The following is a 25905-nucleotide window of genomic DNA, read 5'->3' as shown; positions in this document are numbered from 1 at the left end:
GGGGCTCCGGGGGGAGGGGAGGCCAAAATGGCGCGTCTCTGCGTGTGACCGAGGATGCGGGTTCAGCTGGGGCTCGCAGGCTGCTTGTCTGGAAACAGAGTGCATGTGACCGCTGGGTGAGCGACCCGCGCTTGCATCTTTGTGGGTGGATTCAGGTGTGTGGAAGACGCCTGGGCACCGCTGCGCATGTTACCTGCAGTTGTTTTTCCCGTTTTAGGCCTTAAAATACGTGGTGTCAGTCTCCCCACGGGCAGAGCCCCAGCTGCCCCCCTTGCACGTGGGCCCTCTGAAGCCCCCACCCCTGCTGCACAGCCTGCGGGTGTTCACAGCCGCCCCCACCCTGCGCGTCTGGTAGGTGGGCAGGGTGGGGAGGGCAGTGGCGGTCACAGGGAGCAGCTGGAGGCAGAGCGTGGCAGCACTGCTCTTCTGGAGGCGGTCAGAACCTCAGACGCACAGGAGGGGGTCCCGCTCCCTGCCCTGGGCTGTTTTAGTCTCAAATGTGCGCCTCCATTGGGACCTTCCCCCGCAATAGAACAGCCAGTTTCACAGCCCTGCTGTGTCTCAAAGTCAGTCTCTGCTTCCTGCAGGCAGAGAGGCAGCCTGGACTCCTTGCCCCTTGGGCCTGCCTGGCTTGTGTCAGGCTCAGGTGCTTGGCTACCAGCACCAAAAAGGGCCTCTGCCCAGAAACGCACCCAGCCCAGCGGCATGAGAGGTGGAGCATGACTCTGATGTCCTACAAAACTGTCTCTGACCTCACAGAGCCACATTTTGTCTTGGCGACAACACAGTTTACATTCCTCCTAACTCTAAATTAGAGTACCTCCCGAGTATGAGGCGATGCAGAAGCTCTGCCACCCGGGGCTGAGATCCTTACATTGGTGGGAGGCACAGGTGATGGGAGAGCTTGCTCAGGGCACGCTCCCTCTGCCAGGGTGCAACAAAGGCAATTAACACCTCCTCCTCTCCTGCCCAAGGTCTTCCAGGTGACTAGGCAGGACAGAAGTGGGGCTTGTCCCTAATGGTGCCTGGAAGCTGGTCTCTCTGTGAAGCTCTTCTCCTGCCCGACGCCTGGTGACCTTCCCTGGCAGCTATGTGGGAGGCCACCTATGCAGGATCCAGTTCCACCTGCAGGGACGGGCAGCATAAAGGAAAGGGGAATGGAGGCACCAGGCTTTTGCTCAGGGCTCATTTAAGGGAACCTAGGGACAGAGGGTGACACCTCACCTGGTTAATATCAGGCAGGAACCTCCTGAGAAGTGAAGCGATGGGAAAATGAGCCGTGTTGAGTGTGTCGGGTCACTTCCTCACAGCCTGTGTCACAGACCCCAGGTCAGGGCCATTTCACCTACAGCTCATGTTCTCACTGGCGTCCCCAGGCCGCTGTGTCTGCTTCCTTCTTTCCCTGGGGCCTCATCCTTCAGGGCCTCAGTGGGGTGAGCCAGCTCCCCGCCATGGCAGGCAGGCTCCTACCATGTGGTCACCTGAGTCTTCCTGTCTTATCCCATCTGAGTGGCAGTGGCAGCTCATGATCTGGAGGCCACCTGCAGAAGGTCTTTGTGGCTGGGAATGAGAGCAGTGGGGCCCTGTGGAGGCCTGCTGCCCCCACGAATAACCCAGGGCTCTGTGCCTGGGACCCCACGGGGGGCTCTGGGGCTTCAGTGCTCCAGTGGCCAGCCCCAGCCCTCACCCTGCCCACTCAGGCAGAGGCCTCTTAGCTGGAACACAGGACTGGCCCCACTCTTGGTTTCCATGTTGAGGTGAGGATTCACACCGTGTTTAGGGAGCACCCAGTGAAGTGAAGGGAGAGCTCCTGGGATAGGGGCAGCTCAGAGGAGGGCCTATTTGTGACATTCCCATCCTCGATCACCTAGCCAGGCCCACAGCTATGACAGCCAGTGCCAACACCTGGTTCCAGCAGGGAGGGGCATGGACCTCACCTCCTGTGAGGCCCCAGCCCACTCCTCCTTTCCTCCCCTAAGGCCCTAGAAGTGCTCATCATTCAGGGAGCAGAAACAGATCCCATGTTAGGAGAAAGCAGGGGTGAGCCTCATGGCGTGCGAGGGCTGCCTGGGAGGGGCAGGGGAGCGTGGCTCCCATGTCTCAGTCCACACCACTCTGGAGCAAGGCACCATGCTGGTTATTTGAACAGAGAGAAGCATGTGAATGGTCAGCTAGGTATAGTGTGGTTGACTGGGCAACACTGCACAAGAGCAGTCCCGAAGTGCCTGTCACAGAGGTAGCAGCTGCAAAACGTTCCTACTTCTCCTGGAACCTGGGAAATTAATGAAAGAGGTTGGAATAACTCAAACTTAGGATCCCAGGGCTTGGGACCTAGAGCTCTAAGAAGGGGCATTGATCAGCTGGTGTTGGCATCTCTGGGGCTTGGGGTGGGAGCAGGGGTGCCATGAGGTTGGTTCTGCAAGTGTTGAACAACACACAGCAAACAAGCTCCAATCACTCCAATGGCAGGGCACTGTCTACCTGGATGAAGGGGCATTGTGGTTGGTGGCTGACCTCACAGGCAATGCTCATCCACAAGAAGCCCACAGGAGGGTAGCAACCCCAAGCCCCTCCCCAGCCCCTCCCTCCTGCAGCCTTGCATCACCCAGCCCCTCCTTCTTGCAGCCTTGCAGCCCTCAACCCCTCCCTCCTGCAGCTTTGCAGGGCCCAGCCCCTCCCTCCGACAGCCTTGCAGCCCTCAGCCCCTCCCTCCTGGAGCCTTGCATCACCCAGCCCCTCCTTCTTGCAGCCTTGCAGCCCTCAGCCCCTCCCTCCTACAGCCTTGCAGCCCCCAGGAGTGCTGGGTTGGGAATACTAACAGGGAGCAGTTGACAGTCCTAGCGACAGGATCAGATTCTGTGGTCAGTTCACTTCTGGCTCCATCACTGAGCCTTGATAATCTAGACGTGCCGAGAACACAGCCCCTGCCCCAGGAAAGCCCTGCTCCTGTCACAGGCAGCCTTGTCTGCTCCTCTGTAAAGGAGTCAGAATCCCCTCTTCCTAGGGCTGCTGAGGGAGTGGAGACAGAGAGCAGGGAGGCCCAGGCAGCCGCCCCGACTGACCCGCCTGCCCGTGGCTCTCTCGGCAGCTCATCAGCGATGGCAGTGTGGTCTGCGCTGAAGCACTCTGGGACCATGTCACCATGGACGACCAGGAGCTGGGTTTCAAAGCTGGGGATGTCATCGAAGTGATGGATGCCACCAACAGAGCGTGGTGGTGGGGCCGGGCCGCTGACTGCGAGGGCTGGTTTCCAGCCAGCTTCGTTCGGGTATGGTTCCAGCCTCAGCTTCTCCCAAGTTGGGCCCATAAAAAGCTACCTGGTTCTGCAGAGAAATCCAAGCCCAAAACAGCTCTGGCATCCAAGGTGCAGAGCGCTGGGTGGTGGGTGTCGGGGCGCAGTGTCACAACCTTCCTCCTCCTCAAGAGCCACTACTCCTGCTCCCTCCCCTCTTCTGGTGAGCCCTGGGCGACCAGAGAGGAGAGCAGTTCAGAAATGAGTGTGTGCAGACACTAGGCACCCCTCTGCGATACCCCCACAACTCCAGGTGCTAGACATTTCCCAAGCCCTGAAGAGCCCTGATAGGGGACTGCTCACCTCACACACAGCCCCGGGAGTGGGAACCATGACTTACACCTGAGGAAGTTGAGGCACGGTAAAGTTATTAGCCCTGGAGATAGCAGAGAGGGGACCCGGATTCCATCTAAGGGGGTCTCCGGTCTTCAAGGAAGGAATCCAGGTGCAGTCTCCAAAAGGCCTGGCTGAGGGCATCCAAGCTGAGGGCCCCCGGCGGGGAGGTCTCAGGCCCTGGTGTTCAGATGCTCCTCCTGCCCCAGACCCCCTGGGAAACTGTCCACTCGGCACCCCAAGCCTTTCCCCAAGTTACAGGTTAGACAGCCAGGGGCGCGCCACCCATCCCCCTGCCTGTGCCCGCGGGGATTGGCAGGCGCTGGTTCAGGAACTGCAGCGAGCGCTCCAGCCTCTGTGCCGGGCACAAGCAGGGTCTAGGAAGGAGGCCAAAGCGGGGTTCGGATCACACTGGCAGCGGCTGCGGGCGTCGGAGCCGCCATCTCTGGGTCCAGGACTCGAGTGGGCGGCTTGGTGGGGGGAGTTGGCCGGCCAGGCCTCCTCCCCGCGCCCCGTGCACCCTGCGGGGCTCGGAGACCCGGTTCTCGCCGCGGCGGCGCAGAGCGCGGGGCGCTGCTCCGAGGGATGCGGGGCACTGACCGGTCGCGCGTGGCCTGCAGCTGCGGGTGAACCAGGACGAGCCCGCGGACGACGAGGCCCCTCGGGCCAGGGATGGCGGGGCGGAGGCCGGCGGGGCAGAGGCGCAGAGTAGCAAGGACCAGATGCGGACCAACGTCATCAACGAGATTCTCAGCACCGAGCGGGACTACATCAAGCACCTGCGCGACATCTGCGAGGTGAGGCCCGACCGGCGGGTGGGCGCAGGGGCCGGACGGGGCAGGGGCCAGTCGGGGGAGGCCTGATCGCGGGCGCCCGCAGGGCTACGTCCGGCAGTGCCGCAAGCGCGCAGACATGTTCAGCGAGGAGCAGCTGCGCACCATCTTCGGGAACATCGAGGACATCTACCGCTGCCAGAAGGCCTTCGTGAAGGCCCTGGAGCAGAGGTTCAACCGCGAACGCCCGCACCTGAGCGAGCTGGGTGCCTGCTTCCTGGAGCATGTGAGCCCCCGGCCCCTCCCTGGGCGCTGCCCTCACAGACGCCGCGGCAGGTGGCTGGTCCCAAAACCTATCACAACGCCTGGGCCCCGGCTCCAGGCCTCTATCGGCCTGGCCGCCTGCACCTTCAGGACAGTTTTAGGAGGGTCTCTACTTCCGGGTGGGGAAACCAAGTCAGGGAACGCTCCTGCTGGGAGCAGAGAGCTGAGGCGTCCCCCAGGAAGGACTTGCTTTGACCGATAGGAGGGCTGAGCGCCGCAGGGGCTGTTCACAGTGAGCTCTGGGGTTTCTCACACAGAATTTACTGCTTGCTTAGGCGGCAGGTGCCGGCTGGCATTTACCAAGGTTCACTGGGCCGCTCTAAGTGGACACCTAGCCTCACCTGGTAGAGAAGGGCCTTGTTTTGGCCCTCTTGGGCAGTCGAGTGAGGGTGAGCAGAGGATGCCTGTCCCATCCCACTCCCCTACCACCGCCGCTTTTGGCATTGTTATCGCGTCCTTGTTATCATGGATTTCACCCAGAAGGCTAACGTGCAGCCGGGGACACTTGCTCGTATTCTCACCATTCCCACCCCTGGGTGTGACTCCATGTAACTTATGCCCCAGGGAAATAGGTACACAGAGCCTGGGTTCCCTCTAGCCCCCAGCCCAGCTCCTGAAGGAAATGTAGAGGCTCTTGCCCTTCCCAGACATGCGGCTGGATTGCCTGGGGGAGCAGCAGAGAGCTCTGCTAACATCCAGCTGTGCTCCTCAGCAAGCCGACTTCCAGATCTACTCGGAGTACTGCAATAACCACCCCAACGCCTGCGTGGAACTCTCCCGGCTCACCAAGCTCAGCAAGTACGTCTACTTCTTCGAGGCCTGCCGGCTGCTGCAAAAAATGATTGACATCTCCCTGGATGGCTTCCTGCTGACTCCAGTGCAGAAGATCTGCAAGTACCCTCTGCAGCTGGCCGAGCTGCTCAAATACACGCACCCCCAGCACAGGTAGGAGGGCACTGAGGCAGGGAGGCAGCCCACGCCTCTGCATGCCTCCAGTCAGCCAGTTTGAGCATTAGCAATGTGCTGTGCACTGCTGCAGGCTCTGGGGCAACACACAGAAAACTAGCCCTGTTCTGATGAGCTCCTTGCAATGAGGGAAGAGGATGCCAATAGGATATTAAGCTCTGCTCTGTGCCTGCCATTTATGGAGAAGAGAGGGGCTGTGTATCTGACAGTAGGATGTGGTCAGAGGGCACAGCCCCAGAGGAAAGCAGCTCCACACATGGGGGCTGCAGGGGTCCTCACCCTTTCTCTGCCTCCAGCCTGCAGCAGCCTTCCATCTCTGTTCTGCCCCAGGGACTTCAAGGACGTTGAAGCTGCCTTGCATGCCATGAAGAATGTGGCTCAGCTCATCAACGAGCGGAAGCGGAGACTTGAGAACATCGACAAGATTGCTCAGTGGCAGAGCGCCATAGAGGACTGGGAGGTGAGGGCCCGGGGGTGCAGAAAATTCCAGGAGGTCTTGGCCCCTTGCTTTAAAATCATGCTTGCCCCTGAGAAATCTACAAGAGAGCTGAAGCAGGGAGCTGCGCTCCTGGGAGCTAGCAACAGGTGCCCATGGGGGGAAAGCCCGTCCCCAGCGTGGGCTCTGGACCTTCAGTGCGGCCTTCCCTAGCAGTCTCTGGCACCTGGTGGCCTCTTTTCTATGTGAAACTCCTCCCATGAGCAGCCAGCCAGCCCAGGAGAAGCCCTCAACAGAGGAAGGGTGTTCCTCAGAAGTGTTCTGTTCCTCTGCCTTCATGGGACAGGCCAGATCCCTGCTTTAGTTCACTTCTGGGACTCCTAACAGAAGGCTGCAGGCCCGACACAGCGTGACCAAAAATGCATCGCCACCCATCAGAGCCTCCTGGTTCTGTTTGTCTGACTTGCACGTTTCCCCTTGCATCTGCCAATCTTGCCTTAGAACTAATGATGATGTTCCTGTCCCCCTCCACCCACCCCCACTTGCATCTGCCAATCTGCCACCTCCTGATCTGTTCCCGAGGGCTTCCTACCCACATGGGTGCTGCCACCACCAGGCACCAGCTATCAGGGAGAGAAATGGCCTGGAAATCAATCAGTATCAGCCACAGAACATTATGAAAATACAGATTCCATGGCCCCACCCTGGACACAGTGAATCAGAAGCCCTGGGGCGGGACTGAGCAATAGGGGCAGTCAGTTGGGAGGCCCAGCCCTGGCTCAGGGCCCTCCAGAGTCACTCATCCCAAACAGGCCACCGCCAACCACTCCCAGCGGGGGCTTGCATTTTCAAGGAGGAATGAGACCAGGGCAGGGCTTAGTCTAAAAGTATGAAGCCCAAGGGTGGATGATGGACCTTCGGGTACTCAATGCATTTAACTGGGAAGGGGCCTCCTTAGAGATCTCAAAGGCTGGCCTGGGAGGTGAATCGCAGACGCCTCATTCTTCTCTAGGGCAGCACCGTCCAATCAAACCAGCATGTGAGCCACATGTGGAATTGTATACTACATAGTAGCCATCTTTAAAAGGGGAAAAAAAGAAACAAGTGAATTTAATTTTAATAAGGTTTCATTTATCTCCAAAATAGCATTTCAACTTGTAATCAACTAAAATATCACTAATGAAAGATTTTACATTATTTCATACGAAGTCGTCAAAATCAATGTGTATCTTACACTGACACCACATCTAACGTGGATTAGCCACACTTCCAGTGCCCAAGAGCCACCAGAGGCCGCTGGTGACAGGCGGCTCCTATTTTGCCAGGACAGCCAACTCACAGGCCAGACGTGCCACCTCTTCCCCTCCCACCGTGGCCTGGCCAGGTGGGTGCTGCAGGCAAGACCAGGGGAAGGTGCCCCACCCATGATGGGGGCAGGAAGTGGAGCCCACGGTTGGGTATGCTAGGCTCATGGTTCTCCTTGGGATCTTCCCAGGGAGAAGATCTCTTGGTCAGGAGCTCAGAACTAATCTACTCGGGGGAGCTGACTCGAGTTACACAGCCTCAAGCCAAGAGCCAGCAGAGAATGTTCTTTCTCTTTGACCACCAGCTCATCTACTGTAAGAAGGTACCAGAGCTGCTCTGCCCTGCTGCCCCAAGTTGAGCAAGTGGAGGGAGGGGAGCTGAGGGCTGGGAGCAGCTGCCCAGAAGACAGGTGCCAGCCAGACCATACACGGGGAGCCTGGCCAGACCCTTGGGGCTGGGATGGGATGGCTCTCTGCAGGTGAGCCTGGTGGCCCAGGAGCAGCAGGCAGCTTTCACAGTCTGACCAGGCTGAGTGGTGCTGAAAGCATGGTCTTTCCTGACCTGGCCGCTGCTTGCTCCTCAAGCGACCTCTTCTCTCCCTGCAAACCTCCACATCCTCTCTCTCCAACCCCGGAGTCCCCTGCTCGAGCCACCTCCCAGCTTCCTCTACGCTGCTGGCTTCTGCTCCTCTTTCAAAACATGGTCCAGTGGCCTCGTGTCCATGAAGCCCTCCTTGTCCGTGGGTGCTCTTGCCTGCGTGTGGTGTGAGCCACTGTCTTAGTCTCCCCACTTCAAAGACAGGGCCAACCCCGGGCTAGTCAGTACCTGCGCATTCAAGGAGCAAGGCCTCTCCACTCATGGCTCAGCATGGCTGTGGGCTGCAGCAGGCCTGCTCTGCCCTCAGGATCTCACTATCTGCTGGGGAGGTGGAGGCATCGCCAGCAGCCCCTCCTGTGGCTGGGGAGAGGAGGTGGGAGCGGCCATGAAATGGTCAGGGGAGCGGTTCAGCAGCCAGGGCTGAGGCCAGCATCTGGCAGGACCTGCTGCGCCGCGACGTGTTGTACTACAAGGGCCGGCTGGACATGGATGGCCTGGAGGTGGTGGACCTGGAGGACGGGAAGGACAGAGACCTCCATGTGAGCATCAAGAACGCCTTCCGGCTGCACTGTGGCACCACAGGGGACAGCCACCTGCTGTGCACCAGGAAGCCCGAGCAGAAGCAGCGGCTGGTCAAGGCCTTTGCCAGGGAGAGGGAGCAGGTGCAGCTGGACCAAGAGACAGGTACGAGACCCTGCTGGGCTGCCCGCCCCCCAGGGCCCACCAGCACTCCGGCCTGCCTGGCTGCCTGGCGGTCAGGACAGCGCCACTCAGCCCTCTCAGGCTGCAAGCTGTAGCAAGGCTCCAGGCACTTCTAGGTCCCAGTCAGCATAAGGCTTTGCCTTCATCACCTCAAATGGCAGGGTTACCTGACCGTACCCCATGATCCAGTTCCTCCGAGTTCGGCCCCAAGGCATGGGTCTGCTGACTTTTGGGGAGCTGCTTCACTACACACGCTCACATGTGCACACACTCCATAGAACGGGGTCCTGCTCAGTGCCCTGGGTTGCTGGGACCTGGGGGACCCCTTTCCAGCCAGCAAAAGCCTGGGAGAGCCTCGGAGTGGGCTGTGGGTACTGGCCTCAGAAGCCTCCCCTGCCCCATGCGTGCAGACGTCTCCCCACTGTAACTTCCCTCCTGTCCACTGGACGCCACATGACCCGCCACAGTGATCAGGTCAGCTCTTGGTCTGGGAAGGAGCCTCCACTGCAGTGGAAGAGCCACTAGACACGGAGTGAAGGTGAGAGATGGGCAGGCAGAGGAAGGACTCGGGGATCTTCGTTTTCTGCCAGGACAGGGCACCAGAGCATGCCCTCTGCCCTGGTTGGCCAAGGCAGGCTGACTGTGCAGAATGGGGAACAGTCCCTGCTGTGGCCAGTACTCAGTGCCCAGGACATGATGAGACCCCGGGCACCAGGAAGGTGCAGATGTGCAGAGAACTGCACCTGGGGCTGGGAAGTGCAGTGCAAGGAGGACCGGGGCAGCGCCCTCACCTGTGCCCCTTCCTCAGGCTTCTCCATCACTGAACTGCAGAGGAAGCAGGCCATGCTGAACGCCAGCAAACAGCAGGTCACAGGGAAGCCCAAAGGTAGGCGAACAGCAGCCCCACCTTCCCAGCTGCCCAGCCCTTACCCTGCTCACATTCCCTTCTCTGACCCGCAAAGCCAAGCCACCAGGCCTGAGGGGGACCCCCTGCCGTTTGAAGCTGTTTGTTCCCAAAGGTTGGTAATATAAGGGGCCACTGGGGAAGCTTGGCTCAGTATATGGTTGACATTCTTACTCTCAACACCTTGGCTCCCCCAGATCAGGGCCATCGGGGATGATGCTTGTTTCCGCAGGGCTCCTTCCTGACAGGCATCTGGGGTCAGGGTAAGGATGGAGCTGATCTCCCCATTTCTACAGAGAACCATGCCCCTGAAACATTCCATGCCTTTGCACAGGCCACCCCCCTTCAGGCTGCTGCAGGAGGCCAGGCCCAGGCCAGAGGCCCCTGGCAGCCTGGGCTCTTAATGTGGTCAGCTCTCCAGGAGCAAGTCCCGTGTGGCAAAACTGCTCGGAAGCAGAGCCCTGGGACAGATCCCATGCTACCCCCAACAGCTGGGGGGGCACTCTGCCCTGGGGACCCATGACCCTCTGCTGTCTCTCCCTGTTCAGCCGTTGGCCGGCCCTGCTACCTGATGCGCCAGAAGCACCCAGCCCTGCCCAGCAGCCGGCTCCAGCAGCAGGTCCTGGTGCTGGCGGAGCCCAGGCGGAAGCCATCTACCTTCTGGCACAGCATCAGCCGGCTGGCGCCCTTCCGCAAGTGAGGTGGTCCCCGCCTGAGGGCACCTGCCGGGCCTTCCTGCCAGTGGCCCCGTTGTTCGTCCCCAAGGCCCACTCCACCTGGCTTTCCTCTGCTTGGAAGTGAGCAGGGCTGGGCTGGGGAGGTCCTTGTACCACCAGGACGTGCCAGGTCTGTACTCCTGTTTTTTTTTTTCCCTGTTGCTGGTGCCGTGAAGAGACCAGCAAGGGGGCAGACCCCGCACGCACCACACCCCCTGCAGCTTGGGCCCCATCCGCCCTCTGGACCTGTGCAGGGCCTCACTGCTGGAGTGGGGAAACCACAGCTCAGCCCAGGCCCAGCTGGGGAGAAGGCGCTACCTGCCTGGGACCCTCTTCTCTGGAAACCTAATCCTCCCTCTTCTCATTTCCTCTGGGCAGGACTCTCTGACCTTCTGTGACCTGCAATGCCAGGCCTTGTGCCCCCCTGCCCTCTAGTTCTCCTTCCAAGTCCCCAGCCCAGCCAGTGGTGCCAGGCAGCTTGCCACTTGGGAGGGCAGGAACCAGGAATTCCACACCCTTGTGTCAGGCCCGGAGCCCGCCCTTCGCGTCCCAGCCCCTCCAGACACCGCTGGCTGCCGGACACCCTCTTCACTTGTGTGTGTGTAGTGGCAAGGACAAGACGGTGCAGTCGGCTGCAGACTCCCAGTTGGGAGTGTGGCCAGTCTGCCTGCTGCTGTGCGGTGGCTCCAGAACCACCTCATTCCTGGTTTTGTTTGGATTCTGTCATCTTGTTTTTCTAACAATGGAGAAAAAGAATTGATTCTTGTTAATGACACAGAAGATTGCCTTACCCTCGTGAGCGTGAGAAGCCATACGAGACTGAATTCTGTGGCTCAGCACGCAGGACTGACCCACAGCCCAGGCAGCGGGTGTGTGGAGAGGCGGCCCCGTCCTGCCAAGGGGCGCCAGGAGCAGAGCCAGTACCTGGTGAGCGGGCGCGGAGCCCACAGGATTCAGCAGCATGGACAGTCACTCTTGCACTACTCCTCCTCCAAGCCAGAAACCACATTTAATTTCGTAAATAAATTTATGAAAAGTAACCTGGCTGCCAGCCCGTTTTCTGTGGGTGTGCCTGCATTTTCCTGTGGCTGTTAACCATCACTATCCTAGGCCTTTCCCTAAAAAGGAGGAATGAGCCCAGCAGCCTCTAAAGGTGGGGTGGGGGCTCACCTGTCGCAGATCACACCCTCAGGGCTTTAGTGGAGACAGGCTAAGGTAGAGCTGGCAGCAATGGGGAAGGAGAGCAGGGCCAGGCCATGCTGGTGGGGGATACACGTAGCTCTGCCCTCCCTCGCACTCATAGACCCAGAAACCACTGCTTCCCTGTGTTTGACTGGAGCTGGCCCACATGAGTTGCTGGCTGAGTAGTCAGTCATCTTTCTGGGCCTCAGCATCCCTGATGAAATTAAGAACACGTCTTCCCAGGAGGACCCTGACCACAGAAGCCAGAAGGGGAGCATGCTGCTGCTTCCCTCCCTGTCCCACTTGGGAAAATGGTCCCCTGCAACCTGCTGCCTCCACCACACTCTTCAGCACTGCCAAGGTCACTGGGGCTCGACGCCATGGTGGCCTTCTTCTCAAAACCCCTGGCAATCTCCCAACTTGAGAGAAGCCCCAGCACCTCCCAGTCAAGTCATGCTACCTCTAGACAAAACCCACATGGAGAAATCATGAAAACCACAATATGCAACACAAGTCAATCTTTATTGAAAACTGCAGTATTAATACATAACAATTCTTGTTACAATAAACGTGCTTTTGAGATTTTTAAATCTGAGCTCATCTACTCATCAGATTGCATAAAAAATTAAAATAGTATCAATTGACACCTAATTGAACTGGCTCAGGATGGAAATTCCATTCCTTGGCATGGACACGTAAGTTCAATGCAGAAGTGAGGGATGCCTTTAACACTGGAAGACAATGCTGACTCCGCTTAAAAAAAAGTACCGAGAGAACGGTGTAAAATGGTATTTAAAATCATTAAAAAAAAACAAAAGGAACCGTTTCTTCTTTAGTTACAATCCATGAGGCTCTCGAGGGTCCTCTCCATGTGGCCAGCACAGCAACCCTGCCAGGAGCACAAACGGCTGGCCCGAGATCTGGCCCCAGCTGCCTTGCCCACTGGTCTGCACAGGGACTCATGGGCACAGCCTGTGGTGAGGAGGAGACACCTGTCATGCCAGTCCTGGGAGCACACCGCCCTTCTGCAGGCCCGGGGTCCCTACACAGACGCCGCTCCTCCTCTGTCTCCCCTTCCCCAGTGACTTCACATTAGTCCTGTGGACCAAAATAAGGCCATTCCTACGGGCTCTGTATTCTTCAAATAATGGGGAGTAGGAGAAAGACACAAACTTCCCAAAACATGCAGTTTCCTACCCAAAATGGCCACACCCCCCACTTCTGTGTTCCTTGGTCAGTTGAGCCCCTGGAGCCCTCATGACCTACTGATAGAGCATGTCCTCTGCAGTATACTCGAGTCTGCTGCCCTTCAGAAAGCCCAGAGGGAAGACTCACAAATGCACAGGTACTGGGGGGGGAAATACGTGCTCTGCCTTCCCCCAGGCCAACCATATTCTGCTTTAGAGACTCTCGCAGAAAGCACCAGAGACGAGGACCCGATGCTGCCGCCCACCTCAAGCCACACCCCCGCCACCTGCTGCCGTGCCCACTGCAGGTCCTGTCCTGTCCGGGCAACAGCCAAACTGGTGACCATGGACACATCCAACAGTCAGCTGTCGGGTAAGGTGAAGGGGGCCCAGCTGCTCCGAGTAGTAATACTGTTCTCAAATGTTTAAAAAGGACAGGTGAAGGCTGGATCTCCTTTTTTAAAGCAGACACCAATACTTACATAACTGGTACCTGGCGGCCTTTCACCAGCACTCACTGGTACTCACAGATGCCTTACATCCCTTACAGGGGCCAACACTGACAGGTATTAGGACACTGCAAGTTGCTGTAATAATGTATTTCCTCTGGTTACTGTTGTGTCCCCAAGACACATGCAAATTATTTTCTAGACCTCATTCATCACAGTCAGATGATGCCACCAGAAGGAGCCCAGCTGGGGAAGGGCAGGACACTCACTGACCAGGCGCCCAGCCCAAGGCTCAGGACCACCCCTATCTCCTGTGAACACATTTGCATAGCACTCAAGACAGTTTCCTGGAATAGCGACAGCTAGGCCTACAAACCACACCAAGAAGAATGTTCTTAACAGATGGCTCACGAGAGAGATAAACGGTTCTGGAAGTGCCTTCATGCCCATTCCCATGACTGGCACTGACTCTGGCTCTCAGAGCGGCAAGTTCATGGGTCACTGGCTCACACTAAATGCTCAGCCCCCAGCACAGATCCAAACAAGACTTCCATGAGCAGAGAAACTGCAGCAGCTAACAGATGATGGAACACACTTCCACGCCTCAGGGGAGAAGGTGCAGAACAAATATTTCTTAAACAGCCATCATGATGTCCATGTTTACATGAATGAAGTCCTTTGCTTGCCTGTCTCAACTTCTAAAAGAACAGTAACTCAGCTGAAGGACTCCCAAATTAGGAATGTCAAACACACAAAAAGCAAATTTCTCAGAATGCTCCACCATATGCTTGGGGACAAATTATGCAGCTCTGTAACAGAATTTTGACCCAAGTTCTATTTTTTAATTAACTTTAATTTTACTAGAAGCAAATGTTGATAAAATTACAACCTATGACAGTTTTGTGACTATTCCCTAAGTCCAGATTCTTACCTTTTGTATTTGACAGCTGATGTCCTGATAGTTTCAAAGTCAAAAAGATTTCTGCACAGATGTGCAGTGCAAACTTATTTCATAAAGCCTCTGAACTTCACAAAAGGGAAAAAAGGTTAAGTTATAGGGGGGAAGAAAAGTGTTTATGAAGCTGATGTAAATGGCGTGTGGGGGGGTGCTGCCCACTCTTTAAAACACCATTTAATTCGGCGCTGGTAAAAACACTCATCCTGTGTGTGCCAAGTCCCAAGCAAGCCTGAGGAGATGCCTGTTAACTTCTACCCTCCTCCCGAACCCCGAGACTCCAGCCCTCACAGGAGCTGTGAGTGTATGTTTCCATTTTTGTTGTGTGGAGCTTTTCGAAAGCATACACTAAAATTGTTAGTATTTTATCCTAATCTATTAGCACTCAATTGGGAAAAAAGACTTCTCTGCTACTTGGTCAGCTGAACCCCTGGAACCCTTAGAACCTACTAATTCCGCCAACCATCCACTAAACAGATGGAATTAGCAACAGAGACTTGAAGTAAGGGGCCCAAACCGCGTGCCTGCGGTGAGCATCTGCCACACACACACACACTAGCGGCGAGCGTCTGCCCCCCACACAGACACTAAGACGGAGTAAGCGCTCATGAAGCATTTGAAAGTACTTCTCAGTAAACATTCTATGTTCATAGACATCAGGAATCAAGAATCTGCTGTTTACAATGATCCATGCAAAAATATTCCTAAATTTCTTATAAAATAAGATGTGAAAAAGAAAAGTATGAGTACTTACTATAAAAAATAAGGTTACCAAAGGCTCAGTGGTCAGGTGTCCCCCCACCAACCAACTGGGGCAGAATGCTAGTGGGCATCCTCACTGGGCGCCAGTGCCCTGACCCAGATACCAGCGAAAGAGGAGGCGCAGAGCCCCCTCCCCACCAGAGCCCATAGCACTCAACCACCACCTCACTGGGAAGACGATGCACGCTCCTTCCCCAGAAGCCACTGAAAGGGACCCAGGCCTTACATCCCCCACCCCGACTCTGACCCTCACTGAGAACAGACACGCACTCTCATGGATACAGGGTGGGCATATTTTGGGGGCGGGGTGGGGGGAAGCCTCTTGATTTCTTATGTACAAGGTTCAGATTCTAAACTCCAATTCCTCTCCCACAATAAACCCTGCAAGCAAACACACTCCAGCACTGCCTGGCCCTCTCTGCTGTTCATGCTTGCTTCGTGCCAAGGGCCCTCAGCTGCAAAAGAGATGGCAGGAGAAGCTCGCAGACAACAGACACTGGACTCCCCCTCACCCCATCTCTAAGCGTCCCCTCCAGCCCGCCTCAGCAGACCAGTCACCACCATCAGGTGGGTGATCCCAGTAGCAGCTACAGGTTTCTACATTTCCAGACATATCCACGGCCCTGCCTTTCTAGAAGAAATTGGAGGAATTTTAAATAAAGTTTTGTTCCCTTTTAAGTCATTCTTAAATATACCACTTTCTTCATAACATACAGCTGAAACCTTTGTCCTTCTTTGTAGGGGAAAAACAGCAATGCCTACCTGTTTTCAACTGATTCAAACATTTCTCCAGGGGGAAAAAAATGGAATGATTTTCTAAGCTAAATAAAGCAGAGGACAATACCTCCTGCAAGCATGGCTGTTTCTCTTTCACATTTCTTCCATCCCAGGAAAATAATTTAGTTTTACATAGAACTTTTCCAATAAAGATATATAAAAACATCGTCTCTCTGTAAGAGAACTGTAATGAAAATTTAGATAGCAGAGAAACTGCTTTGCCGACACAGAAACCACCCCCGTTGCCCCAAATTGTACTGGCCACGCTACTATGATCTTTCATGGTGAGCTATAAGCACATCCCTGTCCCACTGACTCCACCAAGCCTACACTCAAAGGGATGCCCATGAACCGGCTGCGCCCAAGCAGCTGTGGCTTCCCCACCCTCTCACAAACCTCGCAACTCCCTCAGTCAGTGCCAAAGAAACAGGTTGCTGAAAACTAAAATGTCCACATCCCTAACTGGCAACCCACATCAACCCCAAAAGGTTGAAGAATCATCTAAGATATTTCAGATGCTCTATGAAGAAATTCACTTTAACACTTATAACTTGAAGACTTTGCGAACATTACAACAGTGCATTAGTGATACAAGTTGTAAAATACGTTTCCATTCCTTTGGATTTTGCATATGATGGTTTTGCATCAGTCACTGCAGGTAGATTGAGCAAGCTTTTTGTGTTTGTTTTTTTAAACATGCATTCAACTAGATATGATTCAGAATAGATTAATACTCCCTTTTATCATTACAGTTAGCTAAAAAATTGCCAGGCAGTCCACAAAACAGAATTTGCTTTAAGACCAACCCACAGAGTCAGCTGGAGACTAACGGCGCTGGGGCCTGCTGGGCCGGGATATAGTCGTGTTTAGCTAAGTGTCGAGAGCATTAAGAAGAAAGTCCTGGTTGGAGGCGCAAGGCCTGCAGCACCAGCTGTGGAATCCCCAATAATGTGACTGCACAGCTCCGTCCTCAAACCTGCAGAAAGGAAGACAGACACTCAGTCACACAGAGCTGTTCCAGCACTGCTACTCCAAAATCTCAAGTAGGACGAGGTCCACCACGGTCGGAAAGGGCAGCAATGGGCAAAACTGCTGGACCTGGTTCTCACTTCCTTCCTAGAGATCCCCAATTACAACTAGAGCCCTATTTCCTGCAGCAGGCAGGTGGGGGGTTACAGCACATTCCAGGGAAGGCTCAACACGGACAGTGTCAACAGCAGGTAATCAATGGTTCCTTCTGTCTTCTACTCTGTAATGTCTCAATAAAAACAAAAAATTTAAACACTGCATTGCCTCTGGATGCAGGGTCAGGCACACTTTCCTCATTAGTGCTTAAATACATGGTAAATTTGCCACTGTCCCATGGAAATGCCCTTTCATCAAAGGCTGGCCCAGCCTTCACTGGTCACTTACATTTGCAGGTGATCACCACTGAGGGGGCACATAGCTGTAAGTGGGTGTTCCTGGGGCCCGGTATGTGGGCACAGTGACTGGGTGGGGGGCGACAGGAGTTGGGGAGTGAGCAGTCAGCAGGGTACCTGGAAGAAAGAGCAGCACATGACATGAGGCCGACCTCCTGCACAGCTCCGCAGTGCCCAACACGCACACAAACCTGGACTCTTTGCAAGGAGAAAGGTATACAGGAAGAGGGATAGTCTTGACCCAGATACTGTCAGACTCTCATTAGATAATCTTCCACCCAAAAATTGTCTCCACACAGCAAGCTTCCAGACAATATGTTCGTAAAAGTCTTTTGTGTGTCCCCTTCATAAAGCACACCCAATAATTTTTATACGTCAGATGATAAACAAATGAGTATAATTCAGCCTTAACAAGGAAGGAGATTCTGACACATACTACAATATAGGTGAACCTTAAGAACATAATTCTAAAAGAAAGAAGCCAGTCACTATAAGACAAATATTTTATGATTCCACTTAGATGAAATACCTAGTCAAATTCAGAGACAGAAAGAAAGTAGAATGGGGAGTTAGCGTTTAATAAGTACAGGAGTTTCAGATTTGCAGGATAAAGAAGTTCTGGAGCTCTGTTTCACAACAATGTGAATATACTTAACACTACTGCACCGTACTTAAAAACGGTTAAGATGGGCTTGGCGCAGGGCTCACATCACCTAATCCCAGTACTCTGGGAGGCTGGGGCAGGAGAATAGCTTAAGCTCAGGAGTTTGAGATGCGCCCGCGCAACATAGTGAGCTCCCAGCTCTACAAAAAATGTTGTAAAATTAGCCAGGTGTGGTAGCACACTCATAGTCCCAGCTACTCAGGAGGCTAAGTTGGGAGGATGGCTTGAGCCTGAGAGTTCCAGACTACAGTGCACTGCACTCAAGCCTAGGCAACAGGGCAAGACCCTGTCTCAACAACAAAAAAAGTTAAGATGGTAAAAACAAATAAAAAACAAGAGGCTGGGAACAGTGACTCATGCCTGTAAGCATAGCACTCTGGGAGGCCGAGGCGGGTGGATCACCTGAGGTCAGGAGTTCAAGACCAGCCTGGCCAACACGGTGAAATCCCATCTCTACCAAAAAGTACAAAAAAAATTAGCTGGGTGTGGTGATGGGCGCCTGTAGTCCCAGCTACTGGGAAGGGTGAGGAGGGAGAATCATTTGAACCCAGGAGGCGGAGGTTGCAGTGAGCTGAGATCACACCATTGCACTCCATCCTGGCCAACAGGGTGAGACCCTGTCTTGAAGAAATATTAAAAATAAATAAATAAAACAAGAAATGATGATTCTAAACTACATGAACTTCTGAGTGCTTTAAGAAAAATCTATTTTTCCTACAACTGCAGAAACTCAGCAACTACCTGAGTTCGTTTATGGACCAGCAGCACCTCCAACACAGCGGCCTTCACTCACCTGGCCCACACCCAACCCGGTGCCCGCTGCCCTCCCTCCCTGTGCCTCAAACCAGCAGTTTCTGTCTATGCCCAGTTTTCTGTTACTTGACAGATAAGTATGAGGAAAACCAAATCAGAGTCTAGGTTGAAGCACACATAATATCCCAGAATGCTGCTCTCTGGCATAACCTCCTTACACTGAAGTCAAGTCCAGAAAAACAGGGAGAAAACAGTACACTTTTGTGTGGGCATGACCTAAAGGTGGCCATACTGACCCACAGACCAGGAAGTGAATCCATATGCGTGGTCATATGGATTGGGTGGTCACCCAATCCCTAGACATCAGATCAAGCCCCCAGAGCTTCCACAGAGATGTGCCCATCCTAGACAGGAGCCTCATATCTCCATGGTTTATTTTTCTTAGAGGAGGCCTTGGGAAGTAAAGTACAACAGATGAATGCCGAAGGATTTCTATAGGCGGCTGTTCCTTCTATCAACGGAAGACCAGCTCTCCTAGACGCATGAAAACATCCCCATGAAGACAAATGACCTTCAAAGACAAGCTCCCCTCAAGGGAAAGGAAGAGGGCCAGCCACCCCAGGACACAGTGTCCTCCTTCTGCTCAGGTCTTACATTCATGGGGGTGGGAGGAGACGGGGACACATCCTGCACTGCCAAATGGCTCAGTTCACCAACAAAGTGAGCCCATCACATTCAGAGAGGCCTCCACAAGAGGTCACTCAGGAGGGCAAAATAAAAGATAACCTGCTGTTTCTTCCCCAAAGAATCTTCTGTCCTTCCACACAACTATAGCTATGAAAACCTAGAGCCAAGGGTCAGAGGATTTGTGAGCTCTCCCCTGCCCCACCTCTACGGGACACCACAAGGCAGACACTGCAGGAACAAGGACTTACCTGCTGACATGGCCATGGTGGTCCCAGCCACCATGCCCATGGTGACCCCGTTGCCTCTAGGAGGGGGGATGGGAGCAGGGTACACCGTTGCCGGCATGCCGTTGGGCTGCACCACCGTGGTGTGGTGGATGACATGAGGAGGTGCTGCATACAGCGGCTGTGTGTAGTACGTGCCTTGCTGTGGGGAGAAGACAGACAACTGACACAGGGTCCCAGGGCCAAAGGATGAGTGCTCAGTTGGTATCAACCCTTCCCACACGACAGTGTATACCCAAAGCATACCTGTGCGTACGGGCTCTGCTGCGGGTAGGCACTTCGCACGGGGTACACAGCAGTCTGGTAGGGGTTCGGGGAGGAGGAGTACGGCGGCACAGCCCCGCTGGTGGGGGAACAGGACACTTTGTAAGGTGTGCCAGGAGTGTAACCTGGAACAAACAAGGCAATGGCCTGAGTTCACCCAAGCCGGTCCAGGCACAGGGAGAGACACATGCAGGGAGGAGCCAAGCTGCGTGTCAGCCCCACGCAACTCGCCAGGCCTGCTGCCACTGCCGCCCCCACTCTCCTCCACTAAGTTCTGACTTCATTTCTTACTTTGTGTGCGTCTGTGCATGCATGTGTGTGTGGCGGCAGGGTGTTGGGGAGGAGGAAAAAATACCAAAGGAGAACGTTCTACAGATGGAATGCTCACACAGGACAGGAAATAAAACTGTCTTGTCCTGCTGGAATTTAAATTGGTATGGCCTTCCTGGCGCTAAATTTGGCATCCAAAGTATATATGCCTTTTAATCCCACAATTCCACTTCTAGAAGCCTGTCTGAAAGCAATACACATCGATCTACGCACAGAGACCTCACTGTAAGCCTGCTCATCATAGTGGTGTTTGTTACGGCAAAAACAGGAGATGCTTGCCCAACACCAGGACAGGCTAAGCACTCTATGGTAAAAAGCCCTCTGGGTCAAGAGAGAAGGCTGAACACACATACTTGCTTTTGTCCCCACATAAAATGACATGAAAATGACAATAAAGCAGATTAAGAGAAAAAAGACATAAAACTCACTAAGAACGGAAGAGAAGACAGCATGCTAAAGCCTGGCAAGCTGAAGTGGAGGATGACTGAGCAGACTCAAGAGGAAGGCACTCTTAGCCAACAGCGAGGAGCAGCTGGCACCAAGACAGCCCTTCCCCAAAGCCCTGCAAACTGCTGGCCACCAACCCACCTCCAGAAGCAGATAAAGAGGCCCGATCTAGTAAAGTGATTCAGTTTGCTGAATAAGCAGTTAGGTGTCCCTTCCTGATCCCAACAGAGAAGAGGGGTTTGGTCTCTGGGGAGGGAGAGGGTCTCTGGACAGCTATGTTCACAGCAGCTATATTCACAATGATCAAAAGCTGGCAATGGCCCAAACGCCCACCAGGAGACAGATGGGTAAACACACTGTGGTGCATCCATACAAATCCTACTGAGCAAGCAAAGGGACAAACTGCTGATCCATATAAGCACATGGATGAATCGCAAAGCCACACCATGTCAAAGAAGCCAGATACAGGGACACATGCTGGATGCATGTACTGACAGAAGCTCTAGGAAAGACCAACCTAATCCACAGTCATCAAAACCCCAGCAATGGTGCAGGAGCCAGAGGGGCAAGCGAGAACCTTTCCAAAAGAGTGCATTTACCCAAATGTGGTGGCGGCCACACAGCTGTGTACGATTGTCCAAACACACCAAACTGTACACTGAAAAGGACTAACTTGTACTATGTAAATCAAACGTCCATACAAGTGCTTATGGCATCTCAAATTCCCATGGGTGAGAGCAGGAGGGGTGGAGCACTCACACGCTGTCCGTGTCAGACAGCACAACTTTGCAAGCCAGGTACATGTCCCCCAACATCCAGCAATCCACTCCCAAATATTTCCCCTAGAAAAATGAAAACACAGGTCCACGACAGACTTGTAAAAGTGTTCGATCTTATTTCTAATAGCCAAAAATGGGAAATAATGCAAATCTTCATCAACTGGAGAAAGGATAAATCATGATATATCTCTATAAACATGACTCAGCAATCAAAAGGAAAAAACATGGATGAATCTCACACCATGCTGAGCTTTCCAAAGAAGCCAGAAACAGAACGGCACATATAGCAACGATTCCATTTATTCCCTAACAACAAAGAAACTTACCTACAGTGACGGAAATCAGAGAGGGGAGAGGGCGAAGAAAGCCTTCTCGGATGATCAAAGTGTTCCATGTTTTATTTGGAGTGGTGGTTCCATGGGCATGTACAAACTGTCAAAACCCACCCAGTCGAGCACTTAATATGTGGGTGTTTTGTGCATAAATTATACTCAAGTTTTCAGAAATGAGCTGAGTATAAAGAATTTTGGATCACCTGAGCCAGAGGTCAAGGCTGCAGTGAGCTGTAATTATGCCACTGCATTCTGCCTGGGCAACAAAGTAAGATCCTGTCTCAAAAAAATAGTAATAATAAAAAATAATTTTTAAAACATTTTACACAATTGGGCTGTGTTTAGCAATATGTACGTGTGGTTTTTTTGTTTTTTTGTTTTTTTGTTTTTTTGAGATGGAGTCTTGCTCTATTCCCTAGGCTGGAGTGTAGTGGTGCAATCTCAGCTCACTGCAGCCTCTGCCTCCTGGGTTCAAGCAATTCTCATGCCCCAGCCACCCGAGTAGCTGGGACTGCAGGCATGTGCCACCACACCCAGCTAATTTTTGTAATTTTTAGTAGAGATGGGATTTTGCCATGTTGGCCAGGATACTCTCGAACTCCTGGCCTCAAATGATCCTCCTGCCTCAGCCTCCCAAAGTACTGGGATTTCAGGTGTGAGCCTGTATATATATGTACTTGGTCTGTATATTTTAATCTGAAAGGGAAAGAGAATGACTGCCCCCCTAGGAAATTCACCAGTCTGGAGCCTTTTGGTTCAGGTGCCAGAGAAATTCTGTGACATGGATATACTGCACAGTGGTGAAGTCTGGGCTTTTCCACCTAAATACTGCACACTGTATCAATTAAGTAACACGAAGGCCTCAGCGTCAGCCTTCTCAGACTCCCCTGTAGGCCCTTCCAGGTCTCACAGTGGGAGGTGCTGCGGCCGAGATCTGTGGCAGGCCAAACAATAGGTGGTCCTGTCCTGCACAGCAAAGTGGGTGCTCACACCCAGATCTGTCTGCATCCAGAGTCCTGACCCTTCGACCCAAACCAGGCAACTCCCAACCTCAGCTAGTCTCCATCTGAAGAAAGAAAAGATTCCTCCAGGGCTCCCTATATTTTGAAATTCACTCACTGCTATGTTAACCGTAAATAGAAACACTGCCAAAATTTGAATACAACAACTTTTAATACTGGTGCTTAGCCAAAGGAAAGCAGAATACACAGATTTTCCACTAGGATTTGGAAAAGCAAGTTTCAAGACAAGAGCAGTTACAGAGTTCCCTTCTCTGGCTGCTCCCTCCTCTCCTCGTCTTTAAGAAGGCTAAAAACGGAAAGTGAAAAGGAAAGCTTCACAGGTGTATACATGTTAAAACTCATCAAACTGAAGCTTTAAATCTGTACGCTTAGTTGTATGTCAATTACACCACAACAAGGTTGTATAACATTTTCTTTAATTAAAAAGAAAAAGGTAGCGTGAACGCCATCAAAGAATTATAAAGGAAAAGGTAGTGTTTGTCTAGCCATGTACTGATACTCCCAGGAAGAGACCTGCGACAGTCCAATTCCCCCTAAGTCACTAGCTAACTTAGGGAAGGAGTGGAAAAAGGAAGCATGGTGTGAGGCGTGCACACATGTGACTAGTCATGGTGACTGAGGCATTACACCATCACAGAGAGGCTATTCACCATCAACATGGGGCCATGCCCTGTCACAGCGGAGATGATCAGGACAGATCCAGCCCTCTCCATAAGGTGCTTGGCCTCGGGAGAAAAAAAATCACAGGAAAACAAACCACCAACATAGCAACATTTTATGCAGTCTTGGCAAGCAATGAGGAGTCAGCTCAGAGAGGGGCGGGGGGGCGGGGGGGGGCGCAAGGCTGTCTCAAATGAAAGAACTGTGGGGATGAAGGAGGTCAAGGGTCATCCTGGATGGTTCCCTTCCCCCCAGCCACAACACCTCCTTCATTGCCCACTGCCATGCAGCAGCCAGACACCAGCAGGAACCTTCAGCTGTACCCAAAGGAGGACACTGCCGAATGGGATCCCCACTGTCCAGCTTAATCCCAGTTTCTGCCTCGTATTTCCACTAGCCTGAAAAGAGATTCTCCTAGAAGTCAACAAACTCTTATCTGACCAAGATGAGAATTTTTTATAAAAGTGCCAAAACACAGAGCTACCCTGTGTGTCACATCCTGAGAACTGATGCTAGACTTCCAAGTTGGGAATCTCATTCCAAACTTCCGACCGTTTAAATGAACAAACCCACGGGTTCCCTTTCTTCATACAATTAAAAACATTCATGACAGATAACTGGAAATACGAACACTGTTTACAATCTTGGTAGTAATAAAAAAATATTTTTTAGGTGTGACAATGACACAGTTTTTTTTTTTTTTTTTTTGAGACGGAGTCTCGCTCTGTCGCCCAAGCTGGAGTGCAGTGGCCGGATCTCAGCTCACTGCAAGCTCCGCCTCCCGGGTTCACGCCATTCTCCTGCCTCAGCCTCCCGAGTAGCTGGGACTACAGGCGCCCCCACCTCGCCCGGCTAGTTTTTTTTTTTTTTTTGTATTTTTTAGTAGAGACGGGGTTTCATCGTGTTAGCCAGGATGGTCTCGATCTCCTGACCTTGTGATCCGCCCACCTCGGCCTCCCAAAGTGCTGGGATTATAGGCTTGAGCCACCACGCCCGGCCAACACAGTTCTTATTTATCCTTTAAAGATAATATTTAAAAAGCTGACGAACATAATATCTGAGATTTGATTCAAAATAATATAGAGGAAAGTGGCAGGGGCCCAGATGAAAAAGATGAGGCAAAAGCTGGTAACTGCTGAAGCCAGGTGATGTGTAGGTGGGAATTACATTCCCATGTACTTGTGCTAAAGCCAGGTGATGTGTGAGCAGGAATTTTTTTTTTTTTTTTTGATGGAGTCTCGCTCTTGTTGCCCAGACTGGAGTGCAGTGGCACGACCTCAGCTCACCGCAAGCTCTGCCTCCCAGGTTCACACCATTCTCCTGCCCCAGCCTCCCGACTAGCTGGGACTACAGGCGCCCACCACCATGCCTGGCTCATTTTTTTTGTATTTTTAGGAGAGATGGGGTTTCACCATGGTCTCTACCTCCTGACCTCGTGATCCACCCGCCTCGGCCCCCCAAAAGTGCTGGGATTACAGGTGTGAGCCACCATGTCCTGCTCAAACGTTTTTTAAAACTTAGGGCACAACTGGGCAAATGTAAATTTGAACTACTTTTAAAATTAGAGAACTGCTGTTTCTAAGTGCGGGCATGCAGAAGCACTCCTCACTCACGTTAGGGAGGGCTCCACTCAAGTCTACTGGACAAGACACAAAAGATTCTGAATCGGTTCCACAAGAAGAAAAGAAAAACCACACAACACTCATCCTTACATAAGGTAAATATGGGAAAAGATCACCGGGGAATCTAGGTGGTGGGTACCGTGGACATTCACTGTACTGTCCGCTCGACTTTTCGGTATACATAATTTTTTTTTTTTTTTTTTTGAGACCCGTCTCACTCTGTCGCCCAGGCTGGAGTGCAGTGGCACAATCTCTGCTCACTGCAAGCTCCGCCTCCCAGGTTCACGCCATTCTCCTGCCTCAGCCTCCGAACTAGCTGGAACTACAGGCACCCGCCACCACGCCTGCCTAATTTTTTTTTGTTGTTGGTAGAGACTGGGTTTCACCGTGTTAGCCAGGATGGTCTTGATCTCCTGACCTCATGATCCACCCACCTCAGCCTCCCAAAGTGCTGGATGACAGGTGTGAGCCACCGCGCCTGGCTAACTGTTTTAATAATAATTAAGGTGGCTCACGCCTGCCATCCCAGCACTTTGGGAGGCCGAGGCAGGTGTATCACATGAGCCTAGGAGTTGAGACAAGCCTGGCCAAGCTGGCAAAACCTTGTCTCCAAAATTAAAAAAAAGTAAAAATACGCAAGGTGAAGAGTATACAGTACTTTCAGATGCTGACACACAACTGAGAGAGTGTACACTAGCCAGAAATCTCCATGGAAATAACAGTCATGTATGAGGTAAAGAACCAGTAAGGAAGCTAGCTGAAGGGTCCACGGATCACCATACCCAAATGCACCCCTAGAAGATGAATTATAGTCAGGCACAGTGGCTCATGCCTGTAATCCCAGCACTATGGGAGGCTGAGGCGGGTGGATCACCTGAGGTCGGGAGTTTGAAACCAGCCTGGCCAACATGGTGAAACCCCGTCTCTACTAAAAATACAAATGTTAGCCAGGCTTGGTGGCACATGACTGTAGTCCCAGC

The 25905-nt window shown here is 53.0% G+C and overlaps 2 protein-coding genes across 6 annotated transcripts in view; one reads left to right on the top strand and one right to left on the bottom strand.

Moving 5' to 3' along the window:
• The window catches only part of ARHGEF4 (Rho guanine nucleotide exchange factor 4), a 135957-nt gene extending 124569 nt beyond the window's left edge, over positions 1-11388 (top strand). The window contains exons 4-12 of one of the 2 annotated variants that reach the window (XR_001888218.1): positions 3089-3268; positions 4246-4422; positions 4505-4684; positions 5435-5667; positions 6019-6148; positions 7620-7751; positions 8467-9266; positions 9537-9614; positions 10181-11388. Coding sequence is in view for 1 of the 2 variants with exons in the window: in XM_017887220.1 (XP_017742709.1) it covers positions 3089-3268; positions 4246-4422; positions 4505-4684; positions 5435-5667; positions 6019-6148; positions 7620-7751; positions 8467-8710; positions 9537-9614; positions 10181-10332 (1506 nt within the window). In the remaining variant the exon portion in view is untranslated. The remainder of the gene's footprint in view (positions 1-3088; positions 3269-4245; positions 4423-4504; positions 4685-5434; positions 5668-6018; positions 6149-7619; positions 7752-8466; positions 9267-9536; positions 9615-10180) is intronic. The other variant, XM_017887220.1, reaches the window with a different exon arrangement.
• Positions 11389-12033: 645 nt separating this feature from the next.
• Positions 12034-25905, bottom strand: part of FAM168B (family with sequence similarity 168 member B) — a 39761-nt gene continuing 25889 nt past the window's right edge. For all 4 annotated transcript variants that reach the window (XM_017887216.1, XM_017887219.1, XM_017887217.1 and 1 more), the window contains exons 4-7: positions 19716-19858; positions 19434-19611; positions 17074-17198; positions 12034-16636 (exon numbers count right to left, since the gene is read on the bottom strand). In XM_017887216.1, coding sequence (XP_017742705.1) covers positions 17086-17198; positions 19434-19611; positions 19716-19858 — 434 coding nt within the window. In that variant the 3' untranslated portion in view covers positions 12034-16636; positions 17074-17085. The remainder of the gene's footprint in view (positions 16637-17073; positions 17199-19433; positions 19612-19715; positions 19859-25905) is intronic.

This window comes from Rhinopithecus bieti, unplaced genomic scaffold (genome assembly GCF_001698545.2).
Source record: "Rhinopithecus bieti isolate Rb0 unplaced genomic scaffold, ASM169854v2 scaffold_17222, whole genome shotgun sequence".
NCBI classification, from domain to species: Eukaryota; Metazoa; Chordata; class Mammalia; order Primates; family Cercopithecidae; genus Rhinopithecus; species Rhinopithecus bieti.
The sequence above is the reverse complement of the archived record's forward strand: the minus strand, read 5'-3'. Positions and strand labels throughout refer to the sequence as shown.